The following is a 22,844-nucleotide window of genomic DNA, read 5'->3' as shown; positions in this document are numbered from 1 at the left end:
AAAAAACTTTTATTTAAAAAGTTATAACAACCTGTATAGTTTTTTTTTTTTTTGTTTAAACAAATTTAATTAGACAGTCACATTTTTCTATTCAAACATGTTTATTCAAAATAAAAATAATATTTTATTTATATTTTGAAATTTTCAAAAGTAAAAGATTTAAATAAAAAATAAATATATTGACTAAATAAGTTTGACTTTTAAAATTATCTGACCTATTAAAAAAATTTTTAAAAAGTCTAAATGATTTAATCCACTCCAACACTTAACTTAGTTACTTAAAAAATACAAATAATCACTCTTAAACTACATACAAATAATCTTTTTATTTAATACGAAATACATTACACCCTAAACTACCAACAAAAAAATCTATCTTGTACATTGTGTTTTGTCCAATATAACGGATAATCCCCTTTTTCTTCTCATCTTTGTTGCCTTTAGTTTGAAAGTTGTACACATTTGGCGTGTGCACAAGATGCACGTGTGATTCAATAATGTTAAATGTCGGCAAGCAAAGGAAATGAATGGTGGTGACCTGGATGGGATAGCTGCGGCGTTTAGTTCAAGTGTACATCACATTCCCATTAACAGGTTTGACATGGCTAGCGCCAAGACGTCTTTAGTGGGCATATGAAGATTTCTTTGCAAATGCTGTGGTAAGGAGTTGTGTTCCCAGGAGTTTGAGACAAACTTGATCCTTTCCTTGACTTCTCTTTCATAGTCCAGTCCACTAAGATTTTCTGATATAAAAAGCCCCATGTAGAGACGGATCAACTTTGTTGTAGCCCGATCCTTCATCTGATTTTACTTTTGGACAAGGTAAGCAGGCCACGCCAAGGGTTTGGGTTTGAGGGCAAGAGCACTTGAGTAATATTTAGGCAATCAGCACATGCAACATGAAAAAAAAAAAAAAAAAAAAAAGGGTCCAAAGGGGTCATGGCCGAAAACCTTAACGATTTTTGAATCAAGTATATAATATATAGACTTTCCCTGTTTAAAATTGCTGATGGTAGTATTATGACATTTAAATTAACTATATATGCATAACTTTGAATAATATTACTTACAAGTAAGAATAGTTATGCTACATAAAGAGTGCAGGCTAAAAAACCTTTAAACTATAGACAATTTATCGTCCTTCACACCAACTAGCAACAGGCTTTTCAACCACTATGAGCCATGTAAAATGTTGAACGATGTGCAATGGGGATTTTCCTTCGACTAGCCTTACAGACTAGGGTTGGAAAGCTACCCGTCGTCTGGCTCTTCGGGCTTTTGCAACTTGGGCATTTCAACATCCTTCATCTTCTGAGCTCCTCGCCGTGTATTTGCTGCAAACCTTGAAGCTAGTATTGTGACACCCAAATTCCGTTTTACTTGGGAAGAGTTTGAAGATGCAAGAGTGTGTTCTTCCTCTTGTTCTGTTTCATTAGTTAGCAACTTGCTCGTCAGGAGGACATGAGAAGCACTCCATCATGCTAAGGTTCCAGGCCATCATTCTGTTCTTGTGTCGACGCCAAGCCGCTTGAATAAAGCAGGCATCCATGTCCTCCAATGCTAAGAATGATAACGAAAGGTGTGCTGCAGCTTCTTGCTATGAAGACGCCAAAACTGATTGGCCACAAATTTGAGATCTTCTGCACTTAATGCAAAGGCCTCTACTTCAACTAATGCTCTTACTGTTCTTGTGGAGGAAGGTAAGTTGAAAGAAGATGCCCAAGAAAGCAGCTCTTCACCACAAATAGTCACCTAGTGTCAGATTAATTGAATTGAAGAAAATTGTCCGGCCTCCATTTGTAGTTGAACTCTGTAGCCTCCCTCTGATAATAAAAAGCATCTCTGTGACAGGGCCACCTTCCCGAACTATGTAGGTTCCTTGGGTGCTTAAGAAGGATACTAAGCGCTCGCATATGGCATCTAGTAGCTGACCATCCATCAGTGAGAAAAAGGGGAACTGAAATTGCGAAGAAGTCAAAGGTCAAGAATTTTAATTGGAAATCACTGTCTCAATCTGATTAATGGGAAATAATCTTTGCAGTATTATAATGCATTTAACTGAAAAGAATATCTTTCAGCTATCTCATTGCATGTCATTAAGATGCACGCCAGAGTAAGCAGGAATCAACATGAAAATATGGAACCACAACAACCGAGGATGACCTCCCAAGGAAACAGTGTAGCCTGCACCGGGCCGCACCGGGGATTTGACCAGTAGATATTGTGGGAAAACATTTAGTTACAAGTGATTGTATTTTGTAATCTGCTAATTGTAATATGTATATATCTGTATCTCCCTAAAATTGAGAATTTGTATCACTAGAATTAAGGACAGAATATCAAGATAGACAATTCCTTGATTATAGGGATTAGATTTAGGAATATTTAGTTTCCTAGTTTAATCTCTAGCTAGTTGTATTTAAATCTATGGTGTTTGTATGATTAAAAACACAAGTTTTCAATATACTCTCATTTTTTCACATGGTATCAGAGCTTTAGACTCTTCTTGGGAAGAAAATTTCTCAGCCTTCATTGCTGAATTTTTTTTTCTAGGCCTTCATAGCCAAATTTTGTTAAGTCTGTCATACTTTTATTTTGTTCTTTTTTGGCCTTCATTGCCTATACTTGTTTCAGTCCTAAGAAAGGTAATCATGTCAGAAATAGCAGAATCTGCAGCTACTACTCGATTTGGAGAATTAACAACTGGTCAAACCACAGCGAAATTACAGAATATCCAAGCTGCATACAGGTTGAATGGAAAGAACTACTTGAAGTGGTCTCAGTTGGTTCAAACCTTTCTAAAAGGGAAAGGAAAATTGAGCCATCTTCTTGGCACTGGTCCTGAGAAAGGAGATCCAAAATTTGAGGCTTGGGATGAAGAGGATTCTATGGTTATGTCATGGCTGTGGAATTCTATGACGCCAGATATTAGTGACACTTGTATGTTTTTGTCCACGGCCAAAGACATTTGGGAATCAATTCGTCAAACCTATTCCAAAGTTAAAGATGCTGCTCAAGTCTATGAGGTCAAGATCAAGACTGCAGCTCTCAAACAAGGGAATAAGTCAGTCACAGAGTATGCTATTCTTCTTAAAAATCTTTGGCAAGAGATGGATCACTATCGGTGCATAAAATGAAATGCAGTGAAGATGCAACAACTTTGAAGAAATTTATTAAAAAAGATCGAGTCTCTGATTTTTTTGCTGGAGTGAATGTTGAGTTTGATCAAGTCAGAGTCCAAATTCTAGGAAAACAGGATCTACCTTCTTTAAATGAAGTGATATCCATGGTTAGAGCAGAAGAGAGCAGAAGAGGAGTGATGCTTGACAGTGTGCATGTAGAAGGATCTGCTATGGTCTCTAATGGTGGGAAGAACCAAAGCTTAGAACAATTACTAGTCAGTGAGAATGGGAAAGGTGATTCGGCTAAAACTTCAAATCGTGACAATCTTTGGTGCACCTATTGCAAGAAGCCAAGACACACCAGAGATCGTTGCTGAAAACTACATGGAAAACCTTCAACTTCAAGCAAAGAATGGGGTTATAAAGGAGGACAGCCAAGAAATCAAGGACAAGCTCACATGACTGCAATGGAGTTAAACTAGGAGAAGTCTCAGGAACAAAGAGAGTTGGATAAAAAAGAGATTGAGAAACTGAGAAGCCTATTGGGAACTCTTGAAAAGGCTACTGGTGTATGCTCCTTGGCACACTCAGGTAAGGACTCTGGTGCAGGTAAAGTCTCTAATTCTTATGGATTAAATGTCTCAGATAAGTCTATTAAGAGTTCTTGGGTTATTGACTCAGGAGCCACAGACCACATGACACATTCTTCATAAAAGTTTAGTACATATACCCTATGTCCTGGTACTAAGAAAATTACTGTTGCAGATGGTTCACTTACTACAGTGGCAGGATTAGGAGATGTTCAAATTAATCCTTCATTCATTCTTAAAAATGTTCTTCATGTTCCTAGATTGTCTACTAATCTGATATCTATACAAAGACTTACTAGAGACATGAACTGCAATGTGACTTTTTATCCCTCTTACTGTGAATTTCAGGACCAGGGTTCGGGGAAGAGGATTGGACTTACTAAGGAGAATGATGGACTATACTATCTTGAGACATCCAACAACATAAGTAATATCAAGAATAGTTTACCTTTGTCATTTCTTTCTGAACAATCTTCCAATAAAGACAAAATCTGGCTTTATCATTTTCGTTTTGGACACCCTTTTTTTGGAACTTTGAAAAACATGTTTCCTTCCTTGTTCAAAGGATTAAACGTTGAAGAGTTTCATTGTGATGTTTGTGAACTTGCAAAACACAAACGTGTATCTTTTCCAATTAGCAACAAAAGAAGTTCTACTCCCTTTTACTTGATTCATAGTGACATCTGGGGTCCCTCTACAGTTTCTAATATTTCTGGGGCAAGATGGTTTGTGTCATTCATAGATGATTGTACCATAATTTCTTGGGTTTTTTTACTTAAATCCAAATCAAATGTGAATAGTATATTTTTTAGCTTTCAAAACATGATCCAAAATCAATTTGGAGTGAGAATCAAGAGATTTAGGTCTGATAATGCAAGAGACTATTTTAACCAGAGTCTATCCATCTATTTCCAAAATAAGAAGATTATCCATGAGTCATCTTGTGTTAATACTCCACAGTAAAATGGAGTGGCAGAGAGAAAAAACAGCCACTTACTAGCCACAACCCGAGCCTTCCTTTTTCAAGCAAATGTGCCCAAATCTTATTGGGGGAAAGTTGTTCTCACTGCTACACACATTATAAATAAGTTACCTTCAAGGGTTTTGGGATTTAAAACTCCTATGGAACTACTCTCACAATTCTATCCCAACTTTAATACCACAAACAACCTCACACCTAGGATATTCGGTTGTACATCATTTGTTCATGTTCACAGTCATAATAGGGGAAAGTTGGAACCGAGAGCAATTAGGTGTATCTTTATGGGGTATTCATCAACTCAAAAAGGGTATAAGTGCTATCATCCTCCTACCAAAAAGTTCTATGTGTCTGCAGATGTCACTTTTGAAGAAAGTAAACCATTTTTTACTCAACCTTATCTTCAGGGGGAGACATCATTTATAGAAGATAAGGATAAAGACTTCTTTTTGCTTGACTTGTCATCCTCCTCCAAAACAGTTTCACCCATTAATTCTTTTGAGCCTAAACCCATTTCTTCAGAGTCCAAGTCAAACACTGATTCTAAATTTGAACCCATTCCAAACACAGAAGTTGTGACTAAAGATAATACTATTTTTTATTTTGTGAAAGAATTATAGGTGTACTCAAGAAAGAAAGTTTTAGCTCCTGAACCGGTGCAAATCTAAGAACCTGATCCTAACTCTGGAAATGAGGTAATTACGGTCTCTGATTCTATTTCTCAAAATGAGCATGACTCTCCTAAAATTAGTGATTATGATCTACCTATTGCCATTAGAAAAGGAACTAGAGAATGTACTAAACATCTATTATATCCAATCTCTAATTTTGTGTCATTTGAAAAGTTTTCACCTTCCCATAAAAATTTTCTTGTGAGCCTAGACACTATTTCTATTCCAACTACATTATCTGAGGCATTATCCAATGAGAAATGAAGGCAGGCAATGAAAATAGAAATGGAGGCCTTAGAGAAAAATAACACATGGGAACTGGTAAAGTTGCCTGCAGGAAAACATCCAGTTGGGTGTAAATGGGTTTTCAATGTAAAGTATAAGGCAAATGGTACTATTGAAAGATACAAGGCCAGGCTGGTGGTTAAGGGCTACACTCAAACTTATGGAGTGGATTATCAGGAAACTTTTGCTCCAGTTGCCAAGATGAATACAGTTAGGATTTTATTATCCTTAGCGGCAAATTACAATTGGCAGCTTCAACAATTTGATGTAAAGAATGCCTTTTTACATGGTGATTTGGAAGAAGAAATATATATGAAAGTTCCACCAGGATTTGAGGGTCATCTAGAAGCATAAAAAGTATGCAAGCTGAAAAAGGCTTTATATGGCCTTAAACAATCTCCTAGGGCCTGGTTCGGAAGATTTGCCAAAGTGATGCTAGGAATGAAATATAAACAGAGTCAAGGGAATCACACACTGTTTATCAAGCACTCAGATTCGGGTAAGGTCACAATTCTATTAGTATATGTTGATGATATAATTGTAACTGGAGATGATGAAAAAGAAAGAGAGTCTCTAAAACAGTGTTTGGCCAGAGAATTCGAGATAAAAGAGCTAGGGAGATTGAAGTACTTCCTAGGAATTGAAGTAGCCCACTCACGTCATGGTATTTTTATCTCACAACAGAAATATGTGATGGATCTTTTGAAGGAAATTGGGAAGCTCGCATGTAAACCTGTAAGTACCCCTATAGATCCTAATCATAAGCTTGGAGAAGCTAATGAAGATACTGCTGTAGATAGGGAGATGTACTAGAGATTAGTTGGAAAACTTATTTATCTCTCACATACTAGACCTGACATAGCATATGCTGTGAGTGTGATAAGTCAATTTATGCATAGCCCTAAAGAAGTACACCTACAGGCTGTCTACCGTGTACTACACTATTTGAAGGCTAATCCTGAGAGAGGTATCTTATTTAAAAGAAATTCAGGGTTGGTACTAGAGGCATATACAGATGCTGATTATGTAGGTTCAGTAACTGACAGAAGATCTACCTCAGGCTACTACATTTTTCTAGGTGGTAATCTTGTAACTTGGAGGAGTAAAAAACAGAATGTGGTGGCAAGATCAAGTGCTGAAGCAGAGTTTAGGGCAATGGCTCAAGGAATTTGTGAATTACTATGGTTAAAGATTATTCTAGAAGACTTGAAGATCAAATGGGATGGACCAATGAGACTTTACTGTGATAATAAATCTGTAATAAGCATTGCACACAATCCTGTGCAATATGATAGAACAAAACACATTGAAGTAGACCGGCACTTCATAAAGGAAAAGCTATATAGTGGATTGATTTGCACCCCATATGTATCAACCAAGGGTCAACTTGCAGATGTGTTGACTAAAGGCCTCAACAGTGCGACCTTTCAGGAAATTATTTCCAAGCTGGGAATGGAAAACACCTATTCAACAGCTTGAGGGAGAGTGTGGGAAAACATTTAGTTACAAGTGATTGTATTTTGTAATCTGCTGATTGTAATCTGTATATATCTGTATCTCCCTAAAATTGAGAATTTGTATCTCTAGAATTAAGGACAGAATATCAGGATAGACAATTCCTTGATTATAAGGATTAGATTTAGGAATATTTAGTTTCCTAGTTTAATCTCTAGCTAGTTGTATTTAAATCTATTGTGTTTGTATGATTAAAAACACAAGTTTTCAATATACTATCATTTTTCCACAGATATTTCTAGCATTCTCTTGTGACGAATCTACGAAACATTGAGAAATTAGTTCTCAAGGTATTTAATTTACCGGTAAGAAGATGACATTTTGACCCGGTGGCAACAAATGGATCTAGCATGTAGATGCAAAATTTACAGCTCTGGATACTAACATGTGTGCACAAAATTAGCAGTGTATTTTTTATGGAATTGATGGGAGGCTAAACCTTAAGATTTTACATTTTACTACTAAAAAAGGCATATATATATATATATGAACATGCTGGCAGTCAGAACTATAGGACTAAATCTAAATCAAAGTAGCACGAAGAACTTTACGCCGGACAAGGTCCAAGCATTGATGGCATTGTATATCTCCACGGAGATTAGGTGTCACGCCCCGAATCGAGGCATAACACGGCCATATTACCTTGAAGTAAAACCCCAAAGCAATACGAAGCCTAATCCATAACCATTGAACAACTCTCAAATATAAAATGTTCTCATTAAGTAACATAGCTAGATAACAAGTCTCCAAAGGTTCAAAGTAGAGTATTACAACTAAAATAAACAATACTTCATAAAATCCTATATTTCTAAGTAGTTCTCCAATGCTCGGTTCTTCTAGCTTTTCTCAAGCTAATCATACTTATCATTCATAACATCTGTAAAAGAAAAGAAAATAGGGAATAAGCAAACCACAGCTCAGTAAGTAAAGGCTCACAAACCTTACCGGATCAAACATTATTTTCATACATGTCATATAGATCATTCAAAATATTTGTCAAATCATAATGTCAAAATATGTCACTTCATAAATCATTACAAAATATGCTATCATTCAAATATCGTAGTCAAACCAAATCATGGATCAATCATTAAAAATCATCGTAAATCATCATCATCATTCAAATCGTTAGCTATGGTCACTACTATAACCCGTGACATTGGCCGTATCGACAATTTCATTCTCATGATCATTGTTAACTATTATAACCCGTTAGCCAGGGTCGTAGAACTAAGTTCTGGTGTCGATGATCCCACTTTCCAGGGATATAAAAACGTAGCTATCATAAAATCATTCTTCAAATATAAATCATTTTTTTCATTCCATTTATAAGCATGATCCATCATTTATATAGAGAAACACAAAATAATCATATGCTTGATCCTATTTTCATACACTGAAAATAATGAAATAAAACATTCTTTCATTTAGAAACACATATATATATTCATAGATTCGAAAACAAGCAAAGTGTGTGAGATTTACTTACCTTCTTCTGATTCCACCACCTAATTTTTCTCCCTCAAAATTTAGTGGCCTATTCAAGATAATTCCAACATAACAATAATTAATCAACCCATTTGAGGTCACTTATACCAAAACAATTAAGTTAAACAAGTAATAATTCGAGTAATTAATTCTGGCAGTCTGCGCTACTTTCACTAAAACGATCATAACTCAAGATATCCAATTCGGAATTAAAATCTTATTAATGCGTTAGAAACTAGACTTGACAAGCTTTCTAACCATATATGGGTCATCTCGTGATTCTTTGTGGATTAATTATAACAATTTTTGTAATCCACGTCATATGCTGCTGCCAGACAGCCTGTATACCTTTTCATAAAAATTACGTATTTATTCATAGGTAACTCCAAATTCAATTTCGCTTATTTCATTGGAAAGTAGACTCGATAAGCTTTCCAAACATATATGACTTAAACTGTAAATCCTTGTATAAAAATTTAGGGAAATTTCGTAATTCCCCCTTATTGCTGTTACTAGGCAGCCTGCACCTCCTTAGGTAAAAATTGGATAACTCTTCATAGAGAACTCGAATTCGACTCCCGTTTGTTTTATTAAAAATTAGATTCAACATGCTTTCCAACCATATATAGTAATCATAGTTGTATTTAACCCTTTAATATAGAATATAACCTTAATTCATCACTACAAACATATGATTCATATCCGGATTTATACGATCAAATTTCTGTTTCAGCAATAAATTCACATTACCAACTTTCTCAACACTTAACTTGACTCTAATTAAAGTCTAAATCATCTGCCCAAAGAGGGATAATGGAAACCTTAAAATTTTAAGGTTTCTCGATTATAATTTACACCTTAAGACTTAACCATCAATACTCCAAAAATTGAAAAAGATTATTTACTCACCTCTAACAGATAATTTCTCCTTGTAGATTTGTTCTTCCCTTCACTTGGAATCCTTTAATTGATCTTTTCTGTATAAAAAACATATGAGAAATAAGTTTCTGTTTTTATTACGACTAATTGCCGACTAAAACTGAAAAGTTAACACTATTAATAAAAAAAATTAGATTATTTATCAATAAGTCCTCTGCACTTCTCATTCTTTATTAAAGAGTCCCCCCACTTATAAAAATACTTAAAATAGTCCTTTTCTTTTCGGGTATTACAATCTCCCCAACTTATAAAAAGTTTCATCCTCGAAACTTGATTTACCTTCATTTTCGAATAACTGAGGATGTCGTTTCTTCATATCATCTTCCATTTCCCAAGTTGCTTCTCTTGGTGTATGATTGCTCCATTGGACTTTTATAAAGGGAATAGTTCTATGCCTTAAGACTTGCTCTTTTCGATCAATTATTCGAATAGGATATTCCGAGTATGTTAAATCTTCTTGAACTTCTAAAGGTTCATACTCTATCACATGGCTTGGGTTAGAGACATACTTTCTCAACATGGATACATGAAAAACATTGTGCACACCAGATAGCTGAGGTGGTAAGGCTATCCTATATGCAACTTTTCCCACCTTATCAAGAATTTCAAATGGACCTATATAACGTGGGCTTAGCTTTCCTCGCTTCCCAAACCGCATAACACCTTTTGTGGGTGACACCTTTAAAAAAATAAAATCCCCTTGTTGAAATTCTAACTCCCTTCTCTTTTTATCTGCCCAACTCTTCTAACGATCTTGTGCTGCTTTAAGTCTCTCCTTAATCACCTTGATCTTTTTTACAGTCAGTTGCACCATTTCTGGCCCTAGGAGTTTTCTTTCCCCAACATCATCCCAACATAAAGGGGATCTATACTTTCTACCATACAAGGCCTCAAAAGGAGCCATCCCAATACTAGATTGGTAACTATTATTATAAGCGAACTCCGCTAAAGGTAAGTAATCATCCCAACTACCTTTTAGATCAATCACACATGCTCGAAGCATATCTTCTAAAATCTGATTTGTTCTCTCTGTTTGCCCATCTGTCTGAGGGTGAAAGGCTGTACTCAATTTCAAATTTGTCCCCATAGCTCGTTGTAAGCTTACCCAAAACTTAGAAATAAATCTAGAATCTCTATCTGACACAATACTCACTGGAACTCCATGCAATCGGATAATTTCACCTGTGTACAATTGTGCTAGTTTATCAAGTGGAGTAGTCGACTTGATAGGTAGAAAATGAGCTAATTTAGTGAGTCTATCAACAATTACCCACACTGCATTATTTCCTTTAGATGACCTAGGCAACCCCATCACGAAATCTACAGAGATGTGCTCTCACTTCCATTCCGGTATCTCCAAAGGTTGTAACAACTTTGATGGTCTTTGGTGTTTAGCCTTAACTTGCTGACACACTAGACATTGGGACACAAACTGAGCTATGTCACATTTCATATTATTCTACCAAAAACTTCTTTTCAAATCTTTATACATCTTAGTGCCTCCAGGATGTATAGTGAATCGAGACCCATGTGCTTCCTCCAAGATCTCTCATTTTAGATCAAGATCATTTAGTACACACAATTTATTTCTAAAACGTAATGTGCCATCCTCGTGAAGATTAAACTCTGGCCGCAAACCATTCTGCACTTCTGTCTTAATTCTATCTAACTCATTATCTTCTTTTTGTGCAAATTTTATCTTTTCGATTAAAGTTGGTTGAACCACCAAACTAGCCATAACAACATCTTTTCCCTGTATAATCACCTCGATTTGCTGCATATCAAGTTCCTCCAACAATTTTGGTTGCAAAGTAAGTAAAGCAGCCATACTTCCAATGAACTTTCTACTAAGAGCATCAGCAACTACATTAGCTTTGCCCGGATGATAATTGATGGTCAAATCATAATCTTTGATTAATTCCAACCATCTTCTCTGTCTCATGTTCAACTCTTTCTGTGTAAACAGATACTTTAAACTTTTATGATCCGTATAAATTGCACAAGGCTCCCAATACAAATAATGTCTCCATATTTTCAAAGCAAACACAATGGCAGCAAACTCTAAGTCATGAGTCGGATAATTCTGCTCATAGGTTTTTAATTACCTAGAAGCATAAGCAATTACCCTATCATTCTGCATTAACACACAACCCAACCCCTTCTTAGAAGCATCACTATAAATGGTAAAACTACCAATATCAGAAGGTAAAGTAAGGATAGGTGCTGACACCAATCGTTGCTTTAGCTCTTGAAAACTCTGTTCACATTCTTTAGTCCATTCAAATTTTACTCGCTTTTGAGTTAAACGAGTCAATGGCACAGCAATTTGAGAAAATCCCTCAACAAATCTTCTATAATAACCTGCCAAGCCTATAAAACTTCTTACTTTTGTCACTTTTGTTGGGCGAGGCCAATTCACTACTGCATCAATCTTTTTCGGATCAACTGAAATCTCATCTTCAGAAATAACATGACCAAGAAAACTAATACTTGTCAACCAAAATTCACATTTGCTAAACTTTACGAAGAGTTGTTTATCCCGTAAGATCTGTAATACAATCCTCAAATGTTTCTCATATTCCTCATCACTCTTAGAATAAATCAAAATGTCATCAATAAAAACAACAACAAATTGATCCAGATACTGTTTAAAAATTCTATTCATCAAGTCCATGAATGTAGCAGGTGCATTTGTTAATCCAAAAGGCATAACCAAAAATTCATAATGCCCATACCTAGTTCGAAAAGCAGTCTTGGATACATCACCTGCCTTAATCTTTAACTGATGATATCCAGACTGTAAATCAATCTTTGAAAAGACCTTTGCTCCTTGTAACTGATCAAACAAGTCATCAATTCGAGGAAGAGGATATTTGTTCTTCACAGTCACTTTATTTAACTCCCTATAATCAATGCATAAGCGCAGACTCCCATCTTTCTTTTTAACAAATAATACAGGAGCTCCCCAAGGTGACATACTAGGACGAATAAACTTTTTCTCTAACAATTCTTAGAGTTGCACATTTAATTCACGTAACTCAGATGGAGCCATGCGATAAGGAGGCTTAGATATTGGTCCAGTTCCAGAGATAAGATTGATTTCAAATTCAATTTTCTGATTAGGAGGTAAGCCAAGTAAGTCCTCAGGAAAAACATCAGAAAAATCTCTAACAATCGAAATATCTTCTAATCGTGAACCTACATTCATTTGAGTGTCTTTCACATAGGCAAAGTAGCCTAGACACCCTTTCTTTAGAGATTGCATGGCACTTGAAATCAACACAATCTGACACGGAAGGCTTAAATGATGACCTTCATATACAAGTTTTGATTGTCCTGGACACTGAAACACTACTTTCTTCCTGTAACAATCAATAACTACATGATGTATAGATAACCAATTCATCCCTAAGATCACATCAAATTTTAGCATCTTTAACTGTACCAAATCTGCTAGTAGTTCACAACCCCTTATGTGTACAACATAATTCTTATAAACAGTATCAGCACACATAATTTTTTCCACAGGAGTAGCAACATATAAAGAGTCATTCAACTTCTCAGGTTCAATACTCAAAAATGCAAAAAATTTGACAGAAACAAAACTATGAGAGGCACCAGAATCAAATAGAACATTAGCATGGACACGATTAATAGGAACAGTACCTATCACCACATTATCATTTGCATTAGCATCTTGGCGGGTTAAAGTGAAAACTCGAGCATTTCCCTTTTGTGGTTGTTCCATTGGTTTAGCTTTAACAGCATCATTCTTCTTGTTTAGGCAATTTCGAGCAATATGCTCATATTTTCCACATTCAAAGCAAATTCCTGCTTTCTTAAAACATGGTCCAGAATGAAATCGCTCACAAAAATCACATTTCTCAAGCTTAATACCAGATTTCGTCTCCCACTTCTACTTATGTTTCCTCTGACATTCTTTTGATGATTACTCTGATCTCCCTCAAACCTCAAGCGTTTCTTATCACCCCTCTCTTGCTCATATCTTTTCATGTCTGACTTAATCTTCAGTGCTCGCTGTAACACATCTTTATAACTATCAATTATGTGAGAAGACAAACGAGATTGAATATTTGGCTTCAACCCATGCTCGAATCGTATTGCCTTATTCTTATCTAAGTCAATGATGCGAGTAGAGAAACGTCCCAGCTCATTAAACTTGTTAGCATACTCCAGCACAGATATATCATGCTTTTGCTGTAATTGCAGAAACTCATTCTCCTTCTCTACTTTCACTGATTCTGGAAAATATTGATCAAAGAAAATCTCTTTAAACTTTTTCCAAGTCAGAGGCTCATCTGAATCTTCAAATGTGGGATTTATGGTATCCCACCAGTACTCAGCATTTCTTCTTAGTTGAATGACAGCCAAGCTTAATTTCAAATCTTCAGAGATACGCATTGCCTTAAAGAGTTTTTCTAACTCTTTAACCTAAGCTTCCGCAACCAAAGGATCAGGGCCGCCATCAAACTGAGGTGGGTTGACCTTTCAAAATCATTCATAAGTTGTCTCGAGTTGTTGCAGATTCTCTTGTGTTTGCTGCTGTTGTTATATCAAATTAGACACCACCTGACACACTCCAACTAAATCATCCGCGTCACCGGAGCATTAAGAACATTTTCAATATCAATTTACTCATCTCGAACATTGGTGGTTTCAGATTCATCCATTCTCCTGTCAGTTCTTTTCCTTCGACCCACAAGGTCTGCCAATGTCTCATTTCTACCACTCATTCTTACCTAATTTAATACCAACAAAGAAAAAAAAATTCGTAAGCGATCAAAATAAAATAATCGAATCTTATCAGTGTAAATGCTAAGAATACTTAAGTTCTACACTATTTATAACTCAATTCTTTCCTTTCCTGGATCTTAAACCTTCGCTCTGATACCAATTTTGTCACGCCCTGAATCGAGGCATAACACGACCATATTACCTTGAAGTAAAACCCCAAAGCAATACGAAGCCTAATCCATAACCATTGAACAACTCTCAAATATAAAATGTTCTCATTAAGTAACATAGCTAGATAACAAGTCTCCAAAGGTTCAAAGTAGAGTATTACAACTAAAATAAACAATACTTCATAAAATCCTATATTTCTAAGTAGTTCTCCAATGCTTGGTTCTTCTAGCTTTTCTCAAGCTAATCATACTTATCATTCATAACATCTGTAAAAGAAAAAAAAAATAGGGAATGAGCAAACCACAGCTCAGTAAGTAAAGGCTCACACACTTTACCGGATCAAACATCATTTTCATACATGTCATATAGATCATTCAAAATATTTGTCAAATCATAATGTCAAAATATGTCACTTCGTAAATCATTACAAAATATGCTATCATTCAAATATCGTAGTCAAACCAAATCATGGATCAATCATTAAAAATCATTTCATCATCATCATTCAAATCGTTAGCTACGGTCACTGCTATAACCCGTAACATTGGCCGTATCGATAATTTCATTCTCATGATCATTGCTAACTATTATAACCCGTTAGCCAAGGCTTACGCTAACTACTATTACCCGTTAGCCAGGGTTGTAGAACTAAGTTTTGGTGTCGATGATCCCACTTCCCAGGGATATAAAAACGTAGCTATCATAAAATCATTCTTCAAATATAAATCATTTTTTTCATTCCATTCATAAGCATGATCCATCATTTATATAGAGAAATAAAAAATAATCATATGCTTGATCCTATTTTCATACACTGAAAATAATGAAATAAAACATTCTTTCATTTAAAAACACATATATATATATTCATAGATTCGAAAACAAGCAAAGTGTGTGAGATTTACTTACCTTCTTCTGATTCCACCACCTAATTTTTCTCCCTCAAAATTTAGTGGCCTATTCAAGATAATTCCAACATAACAATAATTAATCAACCCATTTGAGGCCACTTATACCAAAACAATTAAGTCAAACAAGTAATAACTCGAGTAATTAATTCTGGCAGTCTGCGCTACTTTCACTAAAATGATCATAACTCAAGATATCCAATTCGGAATTAAAATCTTATTAATGCGTTAGAAACTAGACTTGACAAGCTTTCTAACCATATATGGCTCATCTCGTGATTCTTTGTGGATTAATTATAACAATTTTTGTAATCCACGTCATATGCTGCTGCCAAACAGCCTATATACATTTTCATAAAAATTACGTATTTATTCATAGGTAACTCCAAATTCAATTCCGCTTATTTCATTGGAAAGTAGACTCGATAAGCTTTCCAAACATATATGGCTTTAAACTATAAATCCTTGTATAAAAATTTAGGGAAATTTCGTAATTCCCCCTTACTGCTGTTACTAGGCAGCCTGCACCTCCTTAGGTAAAAATTGGATAACTCTTCATAGAGAACTCGAATTCGACTCCCGTTTATTTCATTAAAAATTAGATTCAACATGCTTTCCAACCATATATAGTAATCATAGTAATATTTAACCTTTTAATACAGAATATAACCTTAATTCATCACTACAAACATATGATTCATATCATGATTTATACGAAACAAAGATTTTCCTTTCTATTCCCATCAAATTTCTGTTTCAGCAATAAATTCACATTACCAACTTTCTCAACACTTAACTTGACTCTAATTAAAGTCTAAATCATCTGACCAAAGAGGGATAATGGAAACCCTAAAATTTTAGGGTTTCTCGATTATAATTTACACCTTAAGACTTAACCATCAATACTCCAAAAATTGAAAAAGATTATTTACGCACCTCTAACAGATAATTTCTCCTTGTAGATTTGTTCTTTCTTTCACTTGGAATCTTTCACTTGATCTTTTCTGTATAAGAAACATATAAGAAATAAGTTTCTGTTTTTATTACGATTAATCCTCGACTGAAACTGAAAAGTTAACTCTATTAATAAAAAAAATTGGGTTATTTATCAATAAGTCCTCTGCACTTCTCATTCTTTATTAAAGAGTCCCTCACTTATAAAAATACTTAAAATAATCCCTTTTTTTTTTTTTTTTTTTTTTCGGGTATTACATTAGGAGGTAAGGCTCGTAAGATTGATTCTTCATCCACATGTCGAGTTGCAAGCCTCTTACACTGAACAAAACGCTGAACACGTTCTCGCAGATCTCAAGGGAGTTGGCGACGTCTCATCCACTCCTCAGTGTCTCGTCGCTTGAGCCTCCACTCCTCCAGTCTCACAGTGATGGATTGTAGGTAGGTCTGAATGCCATAAAAAAATAGTTATTGAATATATGACCAAGGCCAATGCAAGTTATAAGAAGTCAGAAAATCTATATTGCTATTCCTTATCTTATACAAATCATTACATTGTATAGATTTTGGTTAAGAAATTTGAATGCACTGTCATACAGATGTAAATGAGTATATAATCAAGGCCTAAGCTAGTCATAAAACGTTGAAATCCTTACTGCTACTCCTTATCTGATGATATTATGTAATGAATGTATGATCAGCACCTAAGCATGTTAAAAGAAGTTGTAAATCCTTATTGCCATGGTGAGCACTCTGTTTCTGCTATAGGTTGAAACAGGTGAGAACAGCAGGAAACAAGAGATGAGCTAACCAGAGGTAACTCATTCTAATGTATGAAAGAAAACATTTAAACAAAGCTTTATAGATCTAAAGGGAGGGAAACCATAGGTTCAACCCACTAAGAAAACAAACATCAATAGAAGAATAACTAACACTGAATATATTGATCCAATTTCAAACGCAGTTAGAATTTTATACAGGGCTTCCACGATACCTGCATATTTCCAATTAAATGGGCAAACAGAACTAGACCCAAGATGGCAATCAGTATGGCAAACAAGGTTTGCCCCATAAATGTGCTTATATTTAATGACTGTCCATAGGAACTGAAAATTCAGAAAGCAGAGTTATACACCAAACTTTTCCATAAATAAGTTATTTGATAATGTAACCATTTTTATTTGCCATCCGAGTCAAGCAGGAAATATGACGTTACTCCATAGAAAAAAGTGGAACCTAGAGTTATCAGAGATAAATACAATTAATATCATACAAACCTTTAGAACGGAAAAACAGGTAATCTTTTGTACAGCATGTTCACTAGGCATTCCTCAAATTCTGCAAGCCCACCATAGACACTTGTGAAGAAAGTCTGAGGAGAATATTTGCTTTGTCAAAGCAATTTCAAAAACCCCATAGTCAAAACTGATATCATTATTGGTATCACATTTACTAAACACAACAGTACTGTTTTCCCATTTCTGGCGATCACCGTCATTCAATGTGCCACAATCCAGGTAATGAAGATTGCATTGCAGAGGGCTAGTCTCTTTTCTGCATTCAGATTTCCAGCATGTTGCGTGTCGTTCAATGTAAAGTAAATACCATGATGCCTCTAATTCCTACACGAAGAGAAGCCAAATTATTTGTATGTCTACACTTTAAAGTTGGCAAGATACGGTTAAAAATGGGAGCAAAGACACTGACTGATAAAAAATGAAATTCGAGTAAGAAAATATTACATACATGGTTAGCTAACATGTAAAGTAAGAGATCATATGCAGCCCCAGCCCAGCCAGACTTTGTGACAACTCCAGTGGCTTTGACAATCTGAGAGCTTAAAGGGAAGATTAAATACAAAGGAGCGCGTTATTAGAATAATCAGCATTGGAGCTTCTAATTGCTAGTATATGAACCATATCACAATCTGCCAAAAGAAAGGAAAAGGAATAAACTGATGTTAATCTGTCTAACTTCACAATTGACAGACTAGTAAACATCTTTTCTTAAAACCAAAAAAAAAGTCTTGTATGAGTTTTTCTTCATTAATCAAAATTCAACTCTAAACATTGAACCTTATGAAAGAAGCATTATAACCTCATCAAATTTCAGCTGTTGCTTTCTACATTTACACCAATCTTAGCTACTTTAGATGATTTCAAACTGTACTTTTAATATTGGAGTTCTATTTATAACAGCCTCTTTGAAACAAACAGACCATCACTTGCAATCTTTGACATCAAAGGCCTTCATGTAATTCTAGAAGAACCCAATTAAAACCATTTGATTTAAGTGAACATGAATCCAACGTTACAAACCATTAAAGGAAAAATACTGAAAAAGTACCTGAGGTAGGGGTGAGTAAATGATTGGTTCGATCGGTTCGGTTTGAAAAAATTAATAATCGATTTAACCGACTTTCATTTAACAAACAATCGAATCGACCGAATATTATTATTAAATAATCGACCATAACTGAACTGACTAAAATCAGTTCGGTTTGGTCAGTTCGGTTAAATAACCGATTTTTTTTTATCATTTTTCTTCCTATTATTAATAATTATTTAACCACAAATTCAATTTAATAAAATTCAAACTTTAGTATCATTCAAACTAAATTACTAAAGAATTTAATAATTTCAACAATATTTTACAAAAAAAAATAAATAAAAATATTTATCTCAATTTTTTTTAATTTTAATTATTAGAAAGTTAGTTAATTTGGTTAATACAGTTATCAATTTTAAAAACTGAAAACCGACTGAATTAATCAATTTAACTGATTTAAAAAATCGATTATAACTAAAATCGAATAAACCGAACCGATTCAACCGAATTCGTTTGATTTCGGTCGGTCTAGTCGATTCAAATTGATTTTTGCTTACCTCAGGTCGAGGAAGAGGGAGGGCAGCCACTAGATCTATGAAGAAATCTGATTTCAAATACCGCATGGCAATCATATCAAAAATTCTGGAAGTAGGCGACACATAAGCTGTCAGGAACTTGATGATTATATGCAATATGTAAAATGCATGAGCAAGTGTCCGAAAACATGTCATAACAATTCCTAAATTCAAATCAGTGTCCTTACAAGATGTAGTGTCTTTTTGTTGATTACTAAAGGCAGGTAGAAAAACAATGGATCAACAAATAGAGCTACTAAGCACCAAAAGAGAAAAATCCTGTTCCATTGCAAGAAAATTTCACTACCAGGATCTAGAATTCTCTCCCTCCATGGCTCTTGATCCTCTGGAAAAACCTCAAACCTTCCAAATTTGGTAATTCTGCTGCTACTATTTCTATCACTATGACCTCCTTCAGTTTTCAACAAAGTGACTGTTGGTTTGTATACTGGCAGTGGCTTCTCTAGATATGTACTGCCATTATTATTTAACCCGAAAATTCAAAATGCAGCATCAAGAAAAATGAAATTGGGAAATGAAAAACAGGGAATGTTGCAGGGATTACCTCACTAGTTTATCTTTTTTGGACTCCATCCTTGTAATCTTAGTCACACAACACAAGTTAAGTGAAAACAAGCATAGACAAGAGAAATTGGTGCATCTCAACTGCGACAAAAATCATCTGAAACTCCCATCTTTAAGAGAGTCTATCTTACTTCTAGAAAAGAAAAAGGAAAAAAGAAAAAGATAGATCTTCATTCGCTCCTCATATCAACCAACATTGTAAATATCAGCAAAAGGTTTTTTTTTAACTGAAAAGAAAAAGTATCTTGGCTTAATTCGATGCATGCTTTTGGGAACAGAAGGAGAAGAGAGAAAGAGGAATCCATGCTCAAACCATGACAGAGTTTAGAGACAGCAACCAAGAAAGGAAGATATTTTAGCAGATTTGGTGTGAGTTCGTTATTCCTTTTTTGCTGTTTGCAAGTAGTAGTAGTACTACTAAATAAAATACTAATTTAAAAGACTTTGGCATTAATAAGAGAAGAGTTTGTTGCTGTTATGTTGTGTTGTGTTGTGCTTCCATGAATTTGATTTCCGGAGGTTTAATGAAATAGTGATGACGCACCAGGCAGGCCGGCATGATTCGTTACTGGAAGTTTATAGCAGTATTTTTAGGTTCCACAGCTGAGGTCGTTGTCCAACCAATTCTTGCCACATCTGCAGCCACAATGGCGGAAACCGTTTCCCTAAAAATAGGGAAATTAAACAATTAGCTTTTTAATTATGTACTAATAATCACTAAACTATTAAATTTTTTAATTTAATTATAAAAATTTGAGTTCTTTTTATTCAATAATTATATAAAAATATAATTAACACATCAACTATTAACTATCACATAACATTAATATATAACTAAAATTTATTTTTTTAAAAATTTATAATATCATATCAATATTATTACATGACATATTAAATGACGTGACAATGATAATTGATATGATATCATTAAATATGTTATCAAAAATTAACGATTAAATAATAAAAAATAATTTATTTAAATTTTAATGCTTAAATTAAAAATTTTAATAAGTAGATGATCATTTTAAAAACACTTTCATAATTATATGATTAATGATATATTTTAACCTAAATAATAATCCATGGAGGCGGTGATTTTTTTTCCAGTCAATTGCTTTTACTACTCTTTACCTTGCATAATGTGGTTCGGACACGTGCAATGGCATTGGCGTTACAAAAGAAAACGCTTATCAATTACTTTCTTAGTTCCTTTCCTTAGGGAGTAAATTTTTACAACTTTCACTTTCATTTCTCTCTGCCGACCTAATAATGCTAAATAAGATCCCTTCCAACACACTCATAATAAATTTATAGAATTCCGTTCGTCCAAAATGTGCTCCTTTTTTTTTAATGTAACACTTTGAAAATTAATTTTCATATTTCTTATACTTCACAAAATACAGTAATTAAATTTAAGAATAGCAACTATAAGATATGAGTTTTCTACACAATTAGCACGTTAACCACGAGATGAGTCAATAATCTGTTCCATTCCTAGGACGTGGACGTTCACCGCCACCTACCCTCTTCGAAGAGTCTCCGGTGGAATTTTAAAATTTCAGTATCAATAACGCATATAGCATTAACCAAGTGGAGGCTTACACGCCTATCAACAATTGTTTCTAACGAACCATACGTTCAGCCATTCATCAACACACGGAAATCTTGGTGAATAATTCAAGGGGAGATTAAAATTAATGGTGACCCAAGCTGACTATGAGCATTGCAATCATACTTCACAAAAACTTCAGCGGGAACGATATTAATGTGTATTCCTCATTTGGCTACCAGCATATGGCATTGCAATATTGCATGCAATACCAAAAAAAAAAAAAAATCACAAACAAATCCAATATATCAAGATTTAATTTGTTGGACTTTTATCATTAAAAATTTTTTAAAAGTTATAAACTCCCAATCTAATATGATCAATCCATGAAAAACTAAAATGAAAAACTTTATCATACTCTTGCTGACACATTCCACGGGGCCAAAACATGATGGAACGTTCCAGCAAACGTTACCACTCAAAGACGCCCAATGAAGATTAATCTTCCTATGCAATGACCATAAACAGGTAGACAAATTCGTGCAGTTAAAACAAACACAACCACCAAATTTTGGTAGGTTAACCATCCTCCAGTAGAGCCCAAAGAGAACTGGCATTTCACTTCAGCTATACTTGTTTTGCAGCCAATATATAGCGGGGTGGACAAATCAATGATTAACTTGTATCAAGTTCCGCAGCTAAAAGCCAATAATCCCAGAAAACCCGCCATTTTAGACACCCTACAAAGACACCTTCCCACCCCAACCACCCTTCCCCCTCCCACCACCCCCCCCCCCCCCCAAAAAAAAGGAAAGAAATTAATTAAATAGTAAAAAAAAAAAACTCTTTTTTATCACATATAATCATCAGGATATAGATGCAGACACTTGGAAGAAAAGCGAGTTCAGCATCCCAACTTTCCAACACAAGTAGATGACTCCAAATTTATTCTTGCTTGCCAGCTAAATAACCAAAAATACGTTGAACAAACAGTAAGTAACTTTACACAGCCTTCTTAATCCTTCTTAATCTTTTTCTTGTCACTTTTAAAAGTTTGCAAAGAAATTAAATCTGTTAATTACTAATCCCACTCTTGTAAGGACCCTAAAACATCAACTTCTGTAGAACAGATCTAAGTACCTGCCAGAAGCATTTGACGCAGCTCCTCAATCCTTACTGTTTGAGGAAGGTGCATCACAGCTGGAGAGATTCATTCAAACAGTAGCAAATAGAGATGATGCCAAATGGGACCCACAGTCATCAAGTATTGAAGATCCCATAGCCGGGCAGCAAAGAAGTAAATCCCAGGGGTGTAGAAGCAGAAAAGCAATGAGGCAGACCCAGACGACACCTCAACACAAAAAGAAAAAGCATGAATTTTTAGCAGAGTTCCTGTAATGATCTCTCAATAAATTTATAGAGGTCATCTT

The 22,844-nt window shown here is 34.8% G+C and overlaps 1 protein-coding gene and 2 pseudogenes across 2 annotated transcripts; 1 reads left to right on the top strand and 2 right to left on the bottom strand.

The window, feature by feature from the left end:
- Window positions 1-432: 432 nt before the first annotated feature.
- On the bottom strand, window positions 433-22,689 carry LOC111302838 (putative cyclic nucleotide-gated ion channel 14; annotated as a pseudogene). The gene is made up of 9 exons (XR_016326471.1): window positions 22,555-22,689; window positions 20,410-20,530; window positions 19,263-19,347; window positions 18,124-18,207; window positions 17,717-17,999; window positions 17,372-17,493; window positions 16,638-16,824; window positions 7,709-7,764; window positions 433-1,957 (listed from the first exon to the last, which is right to left on the bottom strand). The product of XR_016326471.1 is annotated as a putative cyclic nucleotide-gated ion channel 14 (transcript).
- LOC149515352 (uncharacterized) lies at window positions 2,464-4,095 on the top strand (annotated as a pseudogene).
- On the bottom strand, window positions 12,510-14,938 carry LOC149515351 (uncharacterized). Its single transcript, XM_089741872.1, has one exon. It carries the CDS (start codon window positions 14,009-14,011, stop codon window positions 13,370-13,372), a length of 642 nt encoding a protein of 213 aa, XP_089597998.1. The 5' UTR covers window positions 14,012-14,938; the 3' UTR covers window positions 12,510-13,369.
- Window positions 22,690-22,844: the final 155 nt, after the last annotated feature.

This window comes from Durio zibethinus, chromosome 13 (assembly GCF_047325235.1).
Source record: "Durio zibethinus cultivar Kanyao isolate XHJ-2024 chromosome 13, ASM4732523v1, whole genome shotgun sequence".
NCBI lineage: Eukaryota > Viridiplantae > Streptophyta > Magnoliopsida > Malvales > Malvaceae > Durio > Durio zibethinus.
This window is presented reverse-complemented; position numbering and strand designations above follow the sequence as displayed.